Source organism: Geospiza fortis, unplaced genomic scaffold (genome assembly GCF_000277835.1).
Source record: "Geospiza fortis unplaced genomic scaffold, GeoFor_1.0 scaffold317, whole genome shotgun sequence".
Classification (NCBI taxonomy): Eukaryota; Metazoa; Chordata; class Aves; order Passeriformes; family Thraupidae; genus Geospiza; species Geospiza fortis.
Window position 1 is genome coordinate 583,606 of NW_005054398.1, and position 16,772 is coordinate 600,377.

The 16,772-nt window shown below is 43.0% G+C and overlaps 1 protein-coding gene across 1 annotated transcript in view; it reads right to left on the reverse strand.

Annotated features, from left to right (window-relative positions):
• RORA (RAR related orphan receptor A) overlaps positions 1-13,747 on the reverse strand; it is a 31,121-nt gene extending 17,374 nt beyond the window's left edge. The window contains exons 1-4 of the mRNA XM_031061008.1: positions 13,651-13,747; positions 12,775-12,860; positions 4,706-4,847; positions 2,592-2,987 (exon numbers count right to left, since the gene is read on the reverse strand). Of these exons, the coding sequence (XP_030916868.1) occupies positions 2,592-2,987; positions 4,706-4,847; positions 12,775-12,860; positions 13,651-13,747 (721 nt within the window). The remainder of the gene's footprint in view (positions 1-2,591; positions 2,988-4,705; positions 4,848-12,774; positions 12,861-13,650) is intronic.
• Between the last annotated feature and the right edge of the window lie 3,025 nt (positions 13,748-16,772).

Here is a 16,772-nt window from a genome sequence, read left to right on the forward strand (position 1 = left end):
GGGGAACACCGGACACGGACACCGCGGGGAACACCGGACACGGACACCGCGGGGAACACCGGACACGGACACCGCGGGGGAACACCCGGCACCGGGCCCGGAGCGACACCGCGACTACAGCCGCAGGAACTGTGGGAAGAAGCGGGGGATGGACCCTCCAGTGAGGGCACACAGCTGGACAAGGCCGTGCTGAACGCAGGACACATCAGGGACAGGACAGAACGGCACTGCCAGGCAGGCAGAGCTGCCAGTGCCAACGCTTTCCAATAGGGAAATACAGTTACCACCTGTCCAGCATTCTCTCAGGCAGGACTCTGGTTCCATGAGGCTGCCTGGGAGGGAAAAGTGTCTTTTTTTTTTTCCCCTACTCTCATAAAATTTAAAAAATATCACGAAAACACATCTATTAGAGAATCCAGATGATTAAGACAACACACTAAAAAATCCCTAACACTAGAGGTTGTTTTCCTTCAGCTTTAGAGTAGCCACCCAGTTTACTGCACATGATTTAAAATTTCCATACAATGTTTTAATTCCAAATAGAATTATTTTCTGCTGCTATACTTGACTAAAAGATACATAAGGCAGATTTAGATTTATTAATAAAACCTGGTTCCATAAATGTTTAGGAACACTTTCAAAAGCCTGAATAGAATTTAGATACCCAAGTTCCACTTTTATTTAACTTCCCCTTTCCTACCCTGACCCTTCAAGGTGGGCATGTTCTCCTATTTTAGCACGTGACACGTAGAGGCCTGGGCACTTGTCTCACAGAATCCTGCTTTGTTTGGCCACTGAAAATGAAGGCTCAAACCAAGGAGGAATGGTGGTCATGGAGATATTCTGAGGGACTGCAGTACTGGGTCTTCAGTGAAACTGCCTTTGTTTGGTAATGATCAAACAGCTCCTCACAAACTGAACTGCTGGACCAATGTCTGTCAGTAGTTTGATTAAGATATTGCCTGAAAAGTCTTTAACATACAGATGAAATAAAAGCAGATTGTATGTGCTACCTGGGCAATCGGTAAGGCAGAACACAATGTAATTTATACTTTGGCACCATAGCTTTGATGTATTTTAGAGCAGGTTTTTTTTTAACAAGTGTATAGTTAAAACACTTGTTCTCGGTAGCAGCAGCTGACAGCATGATCCCTGTGCCCTTGCAGGATGCAGGAGGTGAAATATTCCCATGTTACTCACAAACCTCTGCCTCACTTAGGGACTGCATTTCAGCACACACCTAAATATTTTCATTGAACAGCCACACCTGTCTAAATTGAAACCTTCGTCCGGCAGACAAACATTCTTCAAACATTGTTCAGTAATGTTAATGCTGGGCACCCCAATCATGCTGCGCAGGGTTTAAACGAAGCACTGTGTAAATAAAGGTAAGCAACAGGACAAACTTTGTTAGGCCAGTGGTCCGAACTCAACACTGGGCCTACAAAGGAAAAACCCTCTATTTTTTTTTCTGTGGGTTTAATGTCGATCTTTTTAATACCTTCCACGAGAAAATTAGCAGTCATTTCACTGAGACAAGCTAGTATTGCTGCCTTTGTCCTGACATTTTCTTCTCCTTTTTACCTATCTGAAATTATTTGAACTGATGCCAGACACAGTATTTTGGCTGTCAGGACAAATTACATTGTTGCAGCATTCTGCAACATAAGGACATTAAAAAGCAAGCTCCTTGTGACTTCCTCTCTGCAAAACTTCTCAAAAGAACATAAAATAAACCACACAAAATTTTAATGTGGAATACCTGATTTTTGAACTATTTTTAGGTTTTCATAATAAAATCATTAGAAAAAAATGTTGCTTCAGCAAGTTTTAAGAATCAATTTTAAATGCCTGGCTGCTTACATAAGTAATGGAATCACGAAACCAGTTCTTTGATGTCCTGTTCCACTTTGTTTATAACCAGTTCACACAGCACACTCTAACTCCAGTCTCAGCTGTTGACAAGTCATGCTTGTGGAATTCAGGCTTAGTGTAATCATTAAGGGAAAAGTTTAAAGTAAAATGTGCTAATTAATGTGGTTGTTATAAGGCTCTTAGAGAAATTATCAAAACTTGCTACATTCAAAAACGTCCTTCAGTATCTGGGGCTAGATCCTCTTCAATAAGTGACAAGAACTGCCCTCAGATTAGCCCAGTGCTTTTCTCAGGTAAAGAGCAGAAGAAAATCAGCCTCATCACTTATTGTTAGGAGTAACAGTACTGAGGTAACAAAAAAGGAGATAAATTGTTAAAAAATAATCTGCAAATAAAGAAATGCCCTGTTTTCTCAACACTAGAAATTACCTTCTTCATCAGTATTCCCAGGGTTCTACAGCAACGACTGAAAGCAAAAGCAACACTGGTAGCACTGATTAACCCCAGTCCCCAGGGAGCTTTAGTCCAGAGCAGTAAGGAGTTCCCGTGTGCCCTGAGATCAATCAGGGTATTTACTGTGCACTTCACACAAGAATGCCCACCCATGCCCACAGCTCTACTGAAGCAGCATTCTCACTACCACTGGCTACACGTGCCACTTTAATCCAAAGGGTACTGTTAAGACAATTACAATGGAAGCTTTTCTCTCTCATTACCTAATTCTGCCATGGACACAGTTGGAGAGGTCTCCCCATTTGTAAAAGAACAATAAGGGAAGAAGCCCGATGCTGGTGTGTAGTCACATATTGGCTCTGGTTTGATTCCATTAATATCAAGACCCGACTGATCTGGAGAAGGCTGTATGTCTAAGTAGAAGCTGCTAACTGCAGAGTCTGCTTTGCTACCTTCAGGGGTATGCCCATCAATGTAATTACTGAGGTCGTCATGTAGCTCTGTTAACCCATTGGTGGTGATATTGTATGTTGGTGTGAGTGGTTCTGCCTCTCCTGGCTGCTGCTGGTGATCCCGCTGCTGCTGCTGCATTCGGTGTTTCTGCACCTCGGCGTACAGGCTGTCCCGCTGCTTTTTTGACATTCGACCAAACTTTACAGCTGAAATACAGACACACAAGAGATTACATCTCTACACATCCACCACTGCCTTTTAATTGTGAGTCTTTCAACATTACATGGAAGGATACAGCACAAACCCAAATCTGCAGGATGGACAGACCTAAGAACCACTTCTCAGTTACAGGTACACAGCTACAGCACCTGCTCTTTAAAAGACTGTCTTGACAGGCCACTGAAATGGACCATTAGAAGTCACTGGTTTAACTTAATTCATTAACTTTCCACTTCTGTGCTGGAAAGATTTTCTCTCGTATGTCCGTTGAGGTTGACAGATGCATCTCTTCAGCATTCAAACCCTACCTAGAAAAGAAGAAGCTAAACCAGAACACACTGGCCTGAGACAACTGTCCAGTTCCAACCAGCTGTACACTCGTGCTGTGGAGTGAACCTAGAGTGTGGTGCCAACATGTGGGGGCTCTCTCAGTGTATCAACAGCAAGCTTTACTGAGACTGGGACTAAAGCATGTGGGAAGAACCACCAAACCTGCCACCAAAGTGCCTCTGTGACAGGCAAAAATGCTTAGTAGATGAGTAATTGTTAAACCTATATGTGTGTGTGTGCACACAAGTGCATGTGTGTATCTCCACAGCATTACTACAACTTTGAGAAGCATTAGCTGTAAGCCAGCAGCAACTGGTTTGGGAATTTCCAGGGAATTCTCAAGGATGCAGCATGGGATTTCAAGGACCTGTATCAGCTGTAAAAGCTTCATCCTTTAGAAAGGCAACTACTGCCTTCAGCTTTTCTACAGGAAAGCAAACATGTTGGAAGAAGTAGTCATTACATGATCAACTGTTTCAGGTTTTTAGTCTCATGGCCAATAAAAAAAAATAAAGACAATGTAATTCAAGAAGTAAATGTAATCTGGGAACAATCTCCTTGATAAGGCCTTATGCACCTAGAGTAATGTGTATGTATTTGCAGAACATGCAGCGCTGCTGTCACTGTGGCAGGGGAAAAGACTGAGTCAGATCTTCAAATGGGTAAGTGGTGGCAGCTCCCTTCCATCTGTGGGGGAGGTGTGCAAGTCTCAGCTACAAAGCCAGTTCTGACTGAATTACATAAGCAACTGTTTGGCAGAGGCGGGCTTTCATCACTACTCAAGCTGCAATTTTGAGCTTAATATTTAACAGCACTGGAACATCTCTTCTTCAGAATTCCATCTTCGAAAAAACACTGCATTATTTTTTTCTTTGTATTTTTTCCATTATTCATTATACACATATTTAACTTCAGTTGATACTGTGAGGCAGTTCTGATCTGTGCCCATGCACCAAGTGCTACTTGCAACTACAGGAGGTCACTTAAGTTGGAATGCGTATATAGAGAATATATAAATATATAGAGAATGTATCAATGAATATATGAATATATTAACATCAGAAAAACAAACCACATCTTCAAGAAATGACCAGAGACAAAGCTCTTAACTGAGAGCTATAATAGGTAAGCAAGAAAAAAGACAACTCCAAGAACTTTGTACACGCCCTGATTTGTATACATTCGAGTATACAGCAGCATCTAAAAACACATAGCATATAACATAGAAAAATATGAAGCAACATCTGAAACTTACTTAATGATCTCAGCTATCAATGCATAATTAGCATATAAGTGCTGTTTTTTGGTTGCCCATCCATGACAGCACCCCTGATGTCAGTATTTTGCAGGCAGGCCCCGAGCCAGCAGCGCTTACCATCCCGAGACATCCCCACAGCAAGGCATTTCTGTAAGCGACAGTGCTGGCAGCGGTTCCGGCTGGTCCGGTCGATCAGACAGTTCTTCTGCCGAGGACACGAGTACGTGGCATTGCTCTGCTGACTCCTCCTGAAAAAGCCCTGCCGTGCCATGGCAAAACACAAGTCAAGGAGCTGTTAACTGATGGAGCAAATAAAGACTCTGAAGGACAGCAAGGATAGCATACTTAAAAGAAAAGAAGTTCAAGTGCTCTACAGTCAACTAAAGGAAGTTAAAACTAAAGGTTTTGTTGGGTTTTTTTCTCTCCTAGAAATAAACAAAAACCAGTAACTAGCAAGAAGCAGTTCCTTAAAAAAGCATTGTAACACGTAAAGGAATGACACTTTATTCATTCATTTTACATATGCCATATTACATATTACACTTTTTATTCACTGATTTTACATATCCCATATTACATATGGTAGACTAGCTCTTTTCAAATGAGATAAAACTAATTATAGACCTTGATTTCCTATCTTTCCTGGGTTGTCATAGTCTCCAAAATAGGGAGGATTCAACAGCTACCACCCTGTTCTGCTCTGTGGAGAGACAGTGGCAGGCTCTGATGTTCAGCCTTGCCAGTGTGTGTATGTGTTTAAAAATACACAGCACAATGCTGAACAGTTTCTCCTGCAAAGGATACTTTCTTAATATGTTTTTTAAAGATTCACAGAATCATTAAGATGGAAAAAGACCTCTAAGATCATCAAGTCCAAACATCATCCCAGCACCACTGTGTTCACCACTAAACCTAAAGTGCCACATTCACACACCTTTTTGAACACTTCAGGGATAGTGACTCCACCATTTCCATGGACAGTCTAATCCAATGCCTGCCCACCCTTTCAAATCTTCAGTCTTTCAGTGAAGATTTTTTTCCTATCATCCAATTGAAACTTGCCCTACCACAACATGAGGCCATTTTCTTTTGTCCTGTTGCTGGCTCCATGGGAAAAGAGCCTGACACCCAACTGGCTCCATCTTCCTATCAGGGAGTTGTAGAAAGCGAGGTGGTCACACCTGAGCCTCCTCTTCACCAGATTAAATAACCTCAGCACCTTCAGCTGTTCCTTATCAGACTTAAAACCAGTAACAGACGTGTGCTCCAGACTCTCCTGCTCTGCTGCCCCTCTCTGGACCCACTCCAGCCCCTCAATGTCACTTGTCATGAGGGGCCCAAAACCAGACACAGCACCTGAGGTGCCTCACTAGTGCCCAGGCCAGAGGGATGGTCGCTGCACTGGTGCTGCTGTCACCTATTGCTGCTATTGTGAGAGTCAGTTTGATGCTGACAGCCCAAGTTTTGTTCAACTTTGTGCAGGATTTAGATGCTTAAGGAGGGGAAAAACTAAAACACGTTTTATGTATGATCTCTTTCCTGAGTAACCCCGGCTCCAAAGCAAGCTTGGAAGGTTACGCACAGCTTCAACTTTATTGTCTCCTCCAGAGAGGCGCATGTCATTAACCACTCTGCAGCTGCTTGCTTTGAAGTCCATTTCATCCTTTTGCCACAGACTGCCCAAACATAAGCTGCTGTGTGTGTAATACCTACTTCACAAGGATTCTGCAAAGATGCAGTCATTCTAAAGAGGCATTTGAGAGCAGTGAGCACACTATTTTAGTTTTATGTTGCCACATAATGGATTAATTAACAGTGCTGCAAAGGAAATAGCTCCTTGGAAAGGCTGGGCACCTTTTAATTAAAGCTGGACTTTTACCAATTTGTTATTTACTCAAAGGTTTCATGCTGGAGTCCCTCAGCACATGCACAGATACTTGGTGAAGCAAACAAAGGAAGGACATCTGTATGACAAGTCTCAAGTAGCTCCTATCAAACTGGCTGCAGACAGAAACATGGCAAAACACTGAGACAAAGCCCCTGCTCAATCTTAGCAGGAAGGCACCAGTCTTTGTGGGTTACACTCCTTTTATTAAAGCTTTACTAGGGAAACATGGGATATTAAAAAAAAAAACAAACTGAAGATGCTGTCTTTAATCCTGTTTCCCTGTACATAATTTGTTACCCTTTTTTTCTGGTCTTTGTTTCTATATGACTGAACTTTCAATCACTTTTTTCATGTTTGTCAATAGGTAATTGTTACTGAGACTGAAAGTATTGCACATATTGAGCTCCAATTGAATGCATTTCACCCTGTAATAATAATTCAACCTGAAATACCATGGAAATGTCTACCATTCCAACATCACAACTGATCCCTCCAGAGAAACCAACTCTCGGTAAGTAGATTGATTCATTTCTAGTTCTGGGAGCACCATCAGTGGAGTCTGTCACTGCAGTGCAAGTACAAGTGTGTTCACCACTAAACTGCAAGTGCAATGCCATTCACCACAAAAGCAGGATTACGGATTGACTTGACCAGTGACTGGTCAAGGTTGTGCATCAGTCCCTGAAAATTTCAGTTCTCCAAACACTCTTCTAGTTACACTGAATGACATGCTCACACATGAGCTCCATGAGACCCTCTGCCACCTCTGAGATTCTGCAAGTCAGCCTAAACAGTATGTGAAGCCAACATGTCCCAATAACCTCAAGGATCCATATGTTTTCCTTTAGCTGAGATATATATACGCACACTGATTCTGAATTGCCACTTCGGCATATTTTATTAAGAATAGCCTTGTCAAACTGAATATTATTTTTAGTATTATAATGGAGAAAATACTGGCCTTTTTCCTTTTCCAGATTTTCCCTAGAGACACAGCTGCTCAATACATTTTAGTGTACAATATATCAGCTAAGTTACAGCTTGAAGGTAAATTTCCAGTAGAGCAGAAATGCCTGAACCCAGGCCTTTAAAAGCACTTGCACTTTACAAACCAGAGATACAGTAAATTGCTTTTAAAAACAAACCCAAGAAAACATCAGCACTAGGTAAAAGAAAGAAGAAACCTTGCCACGAACTTCAAAAGCTAATCTAAACTTGTCCAGAGCTCAAAAACACAGGTATCTCACATGTGGGAGCAAACTGACAATGAAGGTCAAGTGAGGATTGTTTGTTCTATGGTGCTGTCATTTACTTGTGAGTTATGTAAGCTTTTGGTGGTCCTTGGGCTTTCACATCACTGTAAGACACATGGGGAAGCCCCTATTACAGGAGCCTTCCATAAGTACCTACAGTTTCTTTCTAGGCTTTTTCTCTCCTTTATTAAAAGGAGAACACTCTATTCTGTTGTTCTATTCCCTTCTCTTTTGCCAGAGGCACAGAGCTGGCTATAATTTTTCCACCAGGAAGGAGGAGGTGGATGCATCCTTGGTACACGTGTAGACGTTCAAGCCTTATGCAAGCCAGCCCAGGCCACATGCTTTTTATTGCGTGCATGTTTACAACCATTACTTATGTGACCTAATGGGCCCAGGCAGAGCCACCCCTCCTGATCAGCACAGACACAAAGCTGGTGCTGCACTGCAGCAGCCCTGGTGTCAGAGCACTCTGGCCCATGGCACCTTGGGCCACGTCTCGGCCCCTCCTGATGGCAGCACAAAGGTCCAGCCCCAGCCCCTGAGCTCTGCACATTCCCTTTTCCTCCTGCAGATGGATCCACTTGGTGCCAGAAGAGCAGAGCAGTAACAAGCCACAGCTTGGTCCCTGTGTTTCAGACTCCTATTTATACCAACACAGTCTATGGGTGTTCGTTCACTGCCACAAAATCAGGTTTGGGGAAAAAAGAGCACAGGAACTTTTCATCTTTAAGTTAGTTGGAATAACAACTTGTTAAAAAAGGACTTTGAAATGTAAATAGCAGTTTTTGCAAAGTCTATTAATAGTGTCAGTGGCTCCTCTGCTCGGCAGCTCAGCACTGGAGACGTTGGTGCCTGAGCTGGCTCCTGAGCCAGTTGTGCTTCCCTGGTGTCCCCAGTGGCACCGCATGCGCTCCCTCTGCACCGCGCATGGGCTGAAACACTGAGCTCATGTTTGGTCTTTTGACAAATTTTCATTTAATGAATTGATTCCTACAGTTCATTAACATACCCACTTCCACTTCTGTATACACATATGTCTTAATTAGCTGCTCATTGGCTGTTTAATTACAAGAAAACAGCTGACAGCTGCCTTGCTGCATCCTAATGGCAGACGTTTTGGAATGACTGTATGTGAGCCTGTGACAACAAAGGCTTATTCATAATCCCATGATTTATGGCTAATACTTAAAGACTTCCACGTATCATTAAGTTTTGCAATATTCTGAGCAATTAACAATTAGTGGGGGGGGGGAGTAATTATTTTGCTGTTTTCTAAAGCAAACCAACACAAATTTTCTTCCAAGAAACATCAGAAAAATACACTGTAATACAAAAGACAGGCAAACATTCAAATGGGATTTTTAACCCTTTTATGACCACCAGCACGTATTTTAGTTGTTAAGGTAGGAGAGTGCTCTGACAATATTGTTTAATGAACTGTGTTAATAAAGACAAAGTCAGTGTCACTGAAAACAGAGCAAAATCATTCAGCTTTACATCAGTAATAAAGACAGGAGTGAGCTTGTGTTTGTCCACAAATGAAAGCAAGATAGGCAGGGACAGCACACCAGAACAAGATCATCTGAGGTCTTAAAAGACGCAAGAGACAAAAGCCAGTACTGATAAACCTTCTGATAAGCATCTGAAATGCCCAGAAATGCCCTGCATGAGAGGTTTTGTTAGACCAGCTACATGCAGTCAGGTAAAGAGAGGGATTGCTACTGCACTGGTGGGTCAGCTGGGCATGAACTATTGACAGCAAAACCAAGTAACTGCATCTGCAAATTAAATTATATAGTTCATTGTATGACCATGTGGAAATGAATTCAACTTCCAGCTAGGAGAAAAGAACATGGATGTGTACAAACCAGTTTCCTTTCCCAGCACGGTCCTTCCTACAGCATAAAGGTTTGTTAACGGGTTCCCACAACTAATGGTTGAGTGAAGTGCTCCATACAGATACCAGTTTTGTCAACAGTGCTCCTGCAACTACCCTCTCTTAAAAATTTTATTTTATTTGTAATAAGCCACAGAAGACTTTCAAGATAAAGTGTAAAATACAGCCTGGCTAAAACCTCAAATTTTCAGTTAAGGGGGACATGATGAAGGGGTGTTAAATTTTACTTTTTTAAAGGCAGATTCAAATTGAGCTGAATAGACTGAGGGGGTCGGCAGTATTCAATGCCTTTGCAAAACACTGCCACTAAGAACAGCCAGCAACATCACAGCAAGGTAGGAAATGAAAACTTCCCAAGAAACACTAATGGGGTTTACTACAAATCTTCAAGTCTAGTTATGTGAAATGCAGTGTAACAACTCAACTTGGTCAGAACACTTTCAACTCTGTGAAATGCAAAGGCTGCAATGCAGGGGAAGAGCAACAGGACCAGCAAAAGTCAATCTGACAAGAGCTGGTCTATGATTTCATCCCTGATAGAGACTAGGTTTTGAATAAACTGTATTTCTACTGTTTATCAATATTTCCAGAGTAACATTTAAGTTAACATTAGGATTAAGTAACATCAAAGTTCACACCAAACTGGAATGAAACCAGTCCAAGCTGAAACACCCCACTTTGCTCTGGCTGTTGCTGCCTGTAGATCATTCCTGACAGGCTTGGCTTGAGGGCAGCAGCACAGCTGTTCCCTCCTGACAGCCACAGCCCTGCTCCTGCCATCTGATGCATGTGGGTGGGTTTGTGGCACCTGTGCAGAACCTCACTGACTTCTCTGGGACTGTGCAGGGCATGGGCTGCAGGAGCCAAGGCACAGCACTGGGAAGGAGCTCTTTGCAGCCAGGTACTTTTTACAAAGGAAGCTTTAGCATAACATGAAGAGCAACATGAGCATGCTCAAACCTGCAGCAGTCACAGCCACAGAAAAGCTGGGAAAAGAAAGCCATACCAATCCACACCTGGCTGCTTTGGCAGGAGCCAAGCTATGCCATCCTTTTCACCAGCCAAAATAGTTCTGTTGGGTGAGACTTTGTTGACAGTACTGTGGAAGAGTGTAGCACAAGAACCCAGAGAATCCAGAATCCACAGCCACAGCAGGTCATTTTATGCTGCCTAGGCCATGATCATGTAAACTCCTCCGGTGACTTGTGCCCACCAGCAGTACCCCAGTCTGCCAGTCTGGGCTCTGGCATTAAAGAAGATGAACTTCTTCAGGAGTGAGCTTCTCAAAGGAAGGTAACTTGATTAACCAAGTATTAATTTGCTTTAAAATTCTGTCTGAAATTGTATGGCTACAAAACTTCAATGTGCTCCTTTAAGAGAAGGAGAAAATGCCTAAATCATTCACTGGGCTACTCTTAATTCTCACCTTCTGCCTTCAAGGTTCAGAGGGGTTTCAGCGTGCTGAGCAGCCCTGCCTGCTTGCCCTCCCTTCTGCCCTTCTCACCAGCTGACCCTTCTGGTGGAATCCTCAGAAGCAGAGGATTGCACAGAGCTCCAACAGAACTTGATTTATAGAGCACTTGAAGGAAAATTATTTGTTCTAAAACACAGTATACTACATACACATTCTCACTAAGTGCATGGAGATGAAGGAAGGAAAACACAGCTGGCATCTTCCCTGTCCCTGGGCTCCTGCTCTGCAAGAAGCCCCATGTGGGGAGGCCCAGCCGAGCACCAGCACCACGTTAACCCTGCTGTGTCTGCAGTCAGGTTTGGGTGTCACAGATCTCTCTCCCAGGTACTCTGGTCCCAGACCATCCAAAGATTAAAAGAGCTCTCAGACCCTGAACACAACCTGATCCTTGACAAGACAGTCAGAGAGCAGCATTCTCACAATAAATGTCTGCACTTCCCACAGCTCAAATCTCACAAAGACTGCTTAACAACATAAACCTGGAAAAAGCCACCACTTTGTTATCAATGCATTTTTAGTACATTTCTTGTATTTTCCATAGTAACAGCAGTCAGAAAGGGCAGAAGGTGCTGTTCCCACATCATTCCAAGATTCTTAATTTAGTTTTTTTTCCTTCATTGTTACCAATACTTCCATAAGACTGAGAGGATGTGTTAATGAAAACACAAAAATCTTCCTGGGAAAAACACAAAAGAAAACTTCATAATGTGAAAGCAAGGAAGCTACTTTTTGAAGATGGGTTGTAGTATCAAGCAGGTCAGGAGAGTAGACGAAAAACTATTATAATCATCAATTCTTCACACCTCAAGTATAGATTAGGAGGAGAAAACCTATCAGCATGGGATTGCAACATTCATCCATGAAGAGAAGAACAAGCCAGAGCATGCTGTGCACACTGTGTCACCCCAAGCCAGCGCTGTAATTCTGCACTAGGGATCAAAAGTAGTGATCAGCTTCACTCCTGCCTGCTGTTGGCACTGTCCAGTTTAATTCCTGGTTGTAACAGACACACTGAACAAAACAGAAATGCTTCTAGTGCAATCCTAGCTCACTTGATTTACCAAAGGTACAACTCCAGGAAAAACTTCAAAGCCCACACCTTGCACAGCAGTGATTGCACTGCAAGGAACAGGCAGTGGTCTCAGCAAGACCTGAGCATGCTGAACACCAGGAGCACGTGTGGCTGTGAAACAACATCTCCCCTGCCAAACAGAAGAGATTTGTAACTGCAGCAGAGTGCAAAAGAAAACAGAGGGGAGAGCTCTCGCCTATTTCAGCAGAGCTTCATAGCAATTTACAGAGCAAAACCACACAGGGAGATCCAGAAAAGCCAGACTTGTCCTCCCTCAGCTGAATGAACTGAATGCTCCTGGTGCTGTACTTGAAGCAGATCATCTCTGTACCTCTTCTGTTTATGCAGAGAGAGACAATGCACAGCAAATCTAGCACAACTGTGTGATTTGGAGGATTGTCCTAAAATCTGCAGCAGTGTAATCGTGTGTGTGTCACGGAAACATCCTATTTAAAGTCCAAATAAAACCAGTACTTCAGAATCCCCAACTATTTTATATTCAACTTAGGAGCAATGCTTGCTCTTTAAAAAAAGAAGGAAAATTATCACTATCAAAAGGCTAAATGCTTCTTTTCAGACTTAATATTTTAGAAGCTTACCTTGCAGCCTTCACATGTAATGACACCATAATGGATTCCTGATGATTTGTCTCCACAGATCTTGCATGGAATAATTTCAATTTGAGCTGCAACAGAAGCACGCAACCAGTTAATTACATTTTCTTTTAAACACCTTATAAAAGCATTCCCTGATCAGCATTTGTACAGTGAAAACTAATAACCTGCTAAACATTATACTGCATTAACTATTCATTGCTGAACTGCAAGGATCCCCTAGAGCTTTGGACTAAATTATGGCTGCTCGTTATATAATAGCTTTTGGGTTATTAAAATGGGTCATTTGAGAAGGTGTTTAAGAACCCACAAGAAGGCTGGAATCAGCATTTCAAAGCCAAAAAGAATAGGAGAGTTCACATTTTGGCCAAAGAGCTAAGATGACACTAGAAAGGTTTCTTCCAACTGTATTCATACAAGACCACAGCAGGTAACGTTAAAGCTTGCCCTGCCTGGAAGCAAATGCACCACATCCACCACAGCCACCAACATCCACCCAGCTCACACAAGTGGCCAACCCTAAAGAGAAGTTACAAGGTGAGAGCAACTCCATTTTGCATGTCCAAAACTTACCTATCTGAATAGAAAGGGAATTGGTACCTATTTGTGTGTTATCTACCACAGAACAAACAAGACAGGAAAATACAGCAGCACTCAGTTTACTGAAACCAGAGGAGTTGGCAGAGCCTGGAAAATGCCATTCATTTTTAAGGCATGAAAGCCCTGATAAATGTAGTTTCATACATATAAACCCACCCACTGAATTCAGTTTGGTGTGTGACTAGCTCTAAATCAAGCACCTTCCCATGTGAATACACAGGCCCAAGAAGGGACTCCTGCATGCTCGGGGACACCTCTCACTGCTTGTGGAGCACATGGCTGCAGCTGCTCTGCTGGCAAGTTTGGGCAGGCCGTGCACAGGCAGCGCTGCAGTGATCAACAGCAGCAGGACACACATCACACCCTGTGCTTGGGGGTGCCCCCAAACACCAGCACACACAGGTGGGTGACTGAAATCCCAGGAAAGCCCCTGCTCTGGCACACTGCATTAGGATGAAGTTGCATCAGTGTTCTGGACAGGCCTTAGTTGGAACAATGCAAGTGGAGCGCTCGCTGTGTCTGTAACTGTGACACATTAACAAGTGCTATTCACCTCCTTGAGGAGCTCAAATCCATTCACAAGCTGCCTGTTTAAAGAGAGCTCCTCTTTCATCCAATTTACAGCTCTCCAGTCTGTGACAACACACAAAATCACATCTAATACTGCTGTCTTACAATGCATTGGCTTAATTTCAGTTCTACTCTGCTCTCAAAAGGTCATGTCCACGCTAAAAACATGGCATTCTGCATGCCATTGAATCCCTAACTGGCCGCTTATTATTAATCAAGAGTTACCTTGATTAGTAACAGCAGTGTTACTGTGTGCTCTATTCCACTGCAGCACGACCAGCTCAGGATCTGGCCCAAAGCATCAGATCATTATAAAGCAGAAGCCCAGAGGACTTGCAGCACAGCACCGACTGTGCTAAAATATCCCCCCAAAATATTCCAGGTGACACCAAATACAACAACGTGGCAGCTGAGCAGCCCCAAATGGGAGCTATTTGCTCCTGGGTAGCCAAGAGCAGCTCCCCCACTCTGCTGGGGAGGGTTACAGGGCTTTGGTCAGGCAGGTCTGTTATCAGCAGCTTTCCAAGCAGCCCCACAGAGCAGGACACCACTGGTATCTGCTTCCATCACAAGAACCTTGGCATCCCTGACCTTCAAATCCCACCATCCCTGCAGCAATAAAACAACAGGCTGAAATTAAGAGGTCTGTTTAGGACACTTAAGGAAAGAAATGCCTCTTCCCCAAAAATGGTTTTAATTTCACTTTGCTTTCAGCTAACACATTAAACACAATGGAGCAGGAAGTGAACTATGAAAAAGGAAAAAAAACCGTGTGTGCTGTTTCATTAATGTGCTACATTAATTATTACTGGAGCCTCCTATGTTTATGAGCTTGTGGCAGAAAGGTAGGTTGGCATAACCCCCTCCCTTCACATCAACAAATTGGAGAACAGTCTGGAATTCACAGAAACTCAGAATTTGTATCATGTGCAGTTCAAATTCAGAGAGCAATCCTGTGGGCAAATTCCAGAATAGCTCTACCAAATCCCAGTTGTGCCTTTTCAACATGTGATTATTTTTCTCCTGTGCTGCAGTGAATCAGCAGCCTGCTGCAGCTCCTTGGACAGGATAGTGACAAGGCTTATCTCCACAGCTACATGGCAATGTATTTTTTACATTTCACTTTTATATACATAATTACTGCCTTATTTTGAATAGGTATGATATAATTGGATGTAGTTTATCTACAATCTCCAGCATGTTAGTTAAATCACCCATGAAGCCTGGCTATGCAATCCCTATTTCTTAAGCAACAGGACGTTTGCAGAGCGTTTCTGAAGGAATGTAACATGCCTTCAAAGTGATGGCCTAAAGCTAGGTTAGTAATAGTCTAAAAGGTGCCATAATTAGTCCCAAATGCATTTTCCAGGGTGCTTTACTGGTATAAGAGAATCTCCACAGATTCACAGGCTCCAGCTGTGCCAGCATTTGCCCAACATCATTTTTATGAGCTCTGGCACCAAATCAGGTAGAGTTTTAGAATTCCTGATTTCCTCAAATTTACATCTTCAAGGTACTTACTTTCAATTAGGCACACAGCATTTAAAAGTGCAACTCAGTGCTGCACTCAGAGATGCAGGACAACGGGATGAATCTCAGAAGCACAGATCGCTGGGGACTGCCACAACCAATTGCAGTACAAATGAATGCACGGAGAGATCAGATCAATTACTGCTCCACGTGGTGCCTGTGCAAATCAACTCATCGAAATGGAACCCCTGTCGCAGGTTCATACACTTCCCATACAGCATGAAAGGACTTAAGATACTTTAAACTTACTAAATGCAAATTGCCTGTGCCAAGATTATGCATTTTTTCTTACAAGGGTGAAAATATTTTCCCCACTTTTAACTTTGACATGCAAATATGTACTTGCTAAAACCTTGTTCTTATGCAAACAAGGCAGGTGGGAAATATTTTTACATGTCAAGAATATGTTCTGACTTGGTTTCTCACATTCCCAGAGTTACTTAAAGCTTCCTACTGTGCTCAAATTAATTGTACCTGTTCTCTGCTTACACTTATTTATATGGTATATTTTTCAAGATTACATAAAATACTCTAATTCATGCTTTAGACTAGAATTAGCCTAAATTACAGTTTACAATTTCTGTCTCCTGGGGTGGTGCTCAGGCTGATTCAGGCTGGTTCATGCATGAGCAAATTATTTCTTAAATATGAACTGCAGAAAAAAATAAACTCTTGTGGTTGCTTAGGAACTGCCACAGATACCCAGGTGACAGATGTAGTTTGTACTCCCAGATTAAAGGCCTAAGACTCTTTCACACCCTGAAATAACAGCGCTCCACAATCCTACCAAGGCTGTCCTGTGCCAAAGGCAGCAAAGAGGAGGAATAAAAGCCCAAACAAACCACCAAGAGCAACAACTGGAAGCTGGAGCACGGAGACCCACCGCCAAACAAGATACTCTGCAAGGGCTCCTGAGAGAAACAAGGGACCTTCCAAGGGCTGGAGGCAGCAATCCCTACAAACTGATGTCAAACAAGCTCATCTCCACAGCACAGGAGATGCTCCTCTGCCACCCACCAGCACCCCTCAGTTCATGTGCCTTCCCTTGGAGCTGTTCCTATCTCCAGACTGCCTGCAATGTCAGATGAGCTTCCAGAAGAAGGAGTGTGGACCCTGATCCACTCAAAATCAGACTGAACAGGAACTTGAGCCCAAGGATTACAGGGAAAAAACCACCCACTGTTTTTCCCCCTGAACATTTATTCTTCCTCCCTCCACTGTGTCTTCAGACAGCAACTGTGTGAGGTAGCTCTGGTATGCTTAAATAACACCACTGCCTCCAC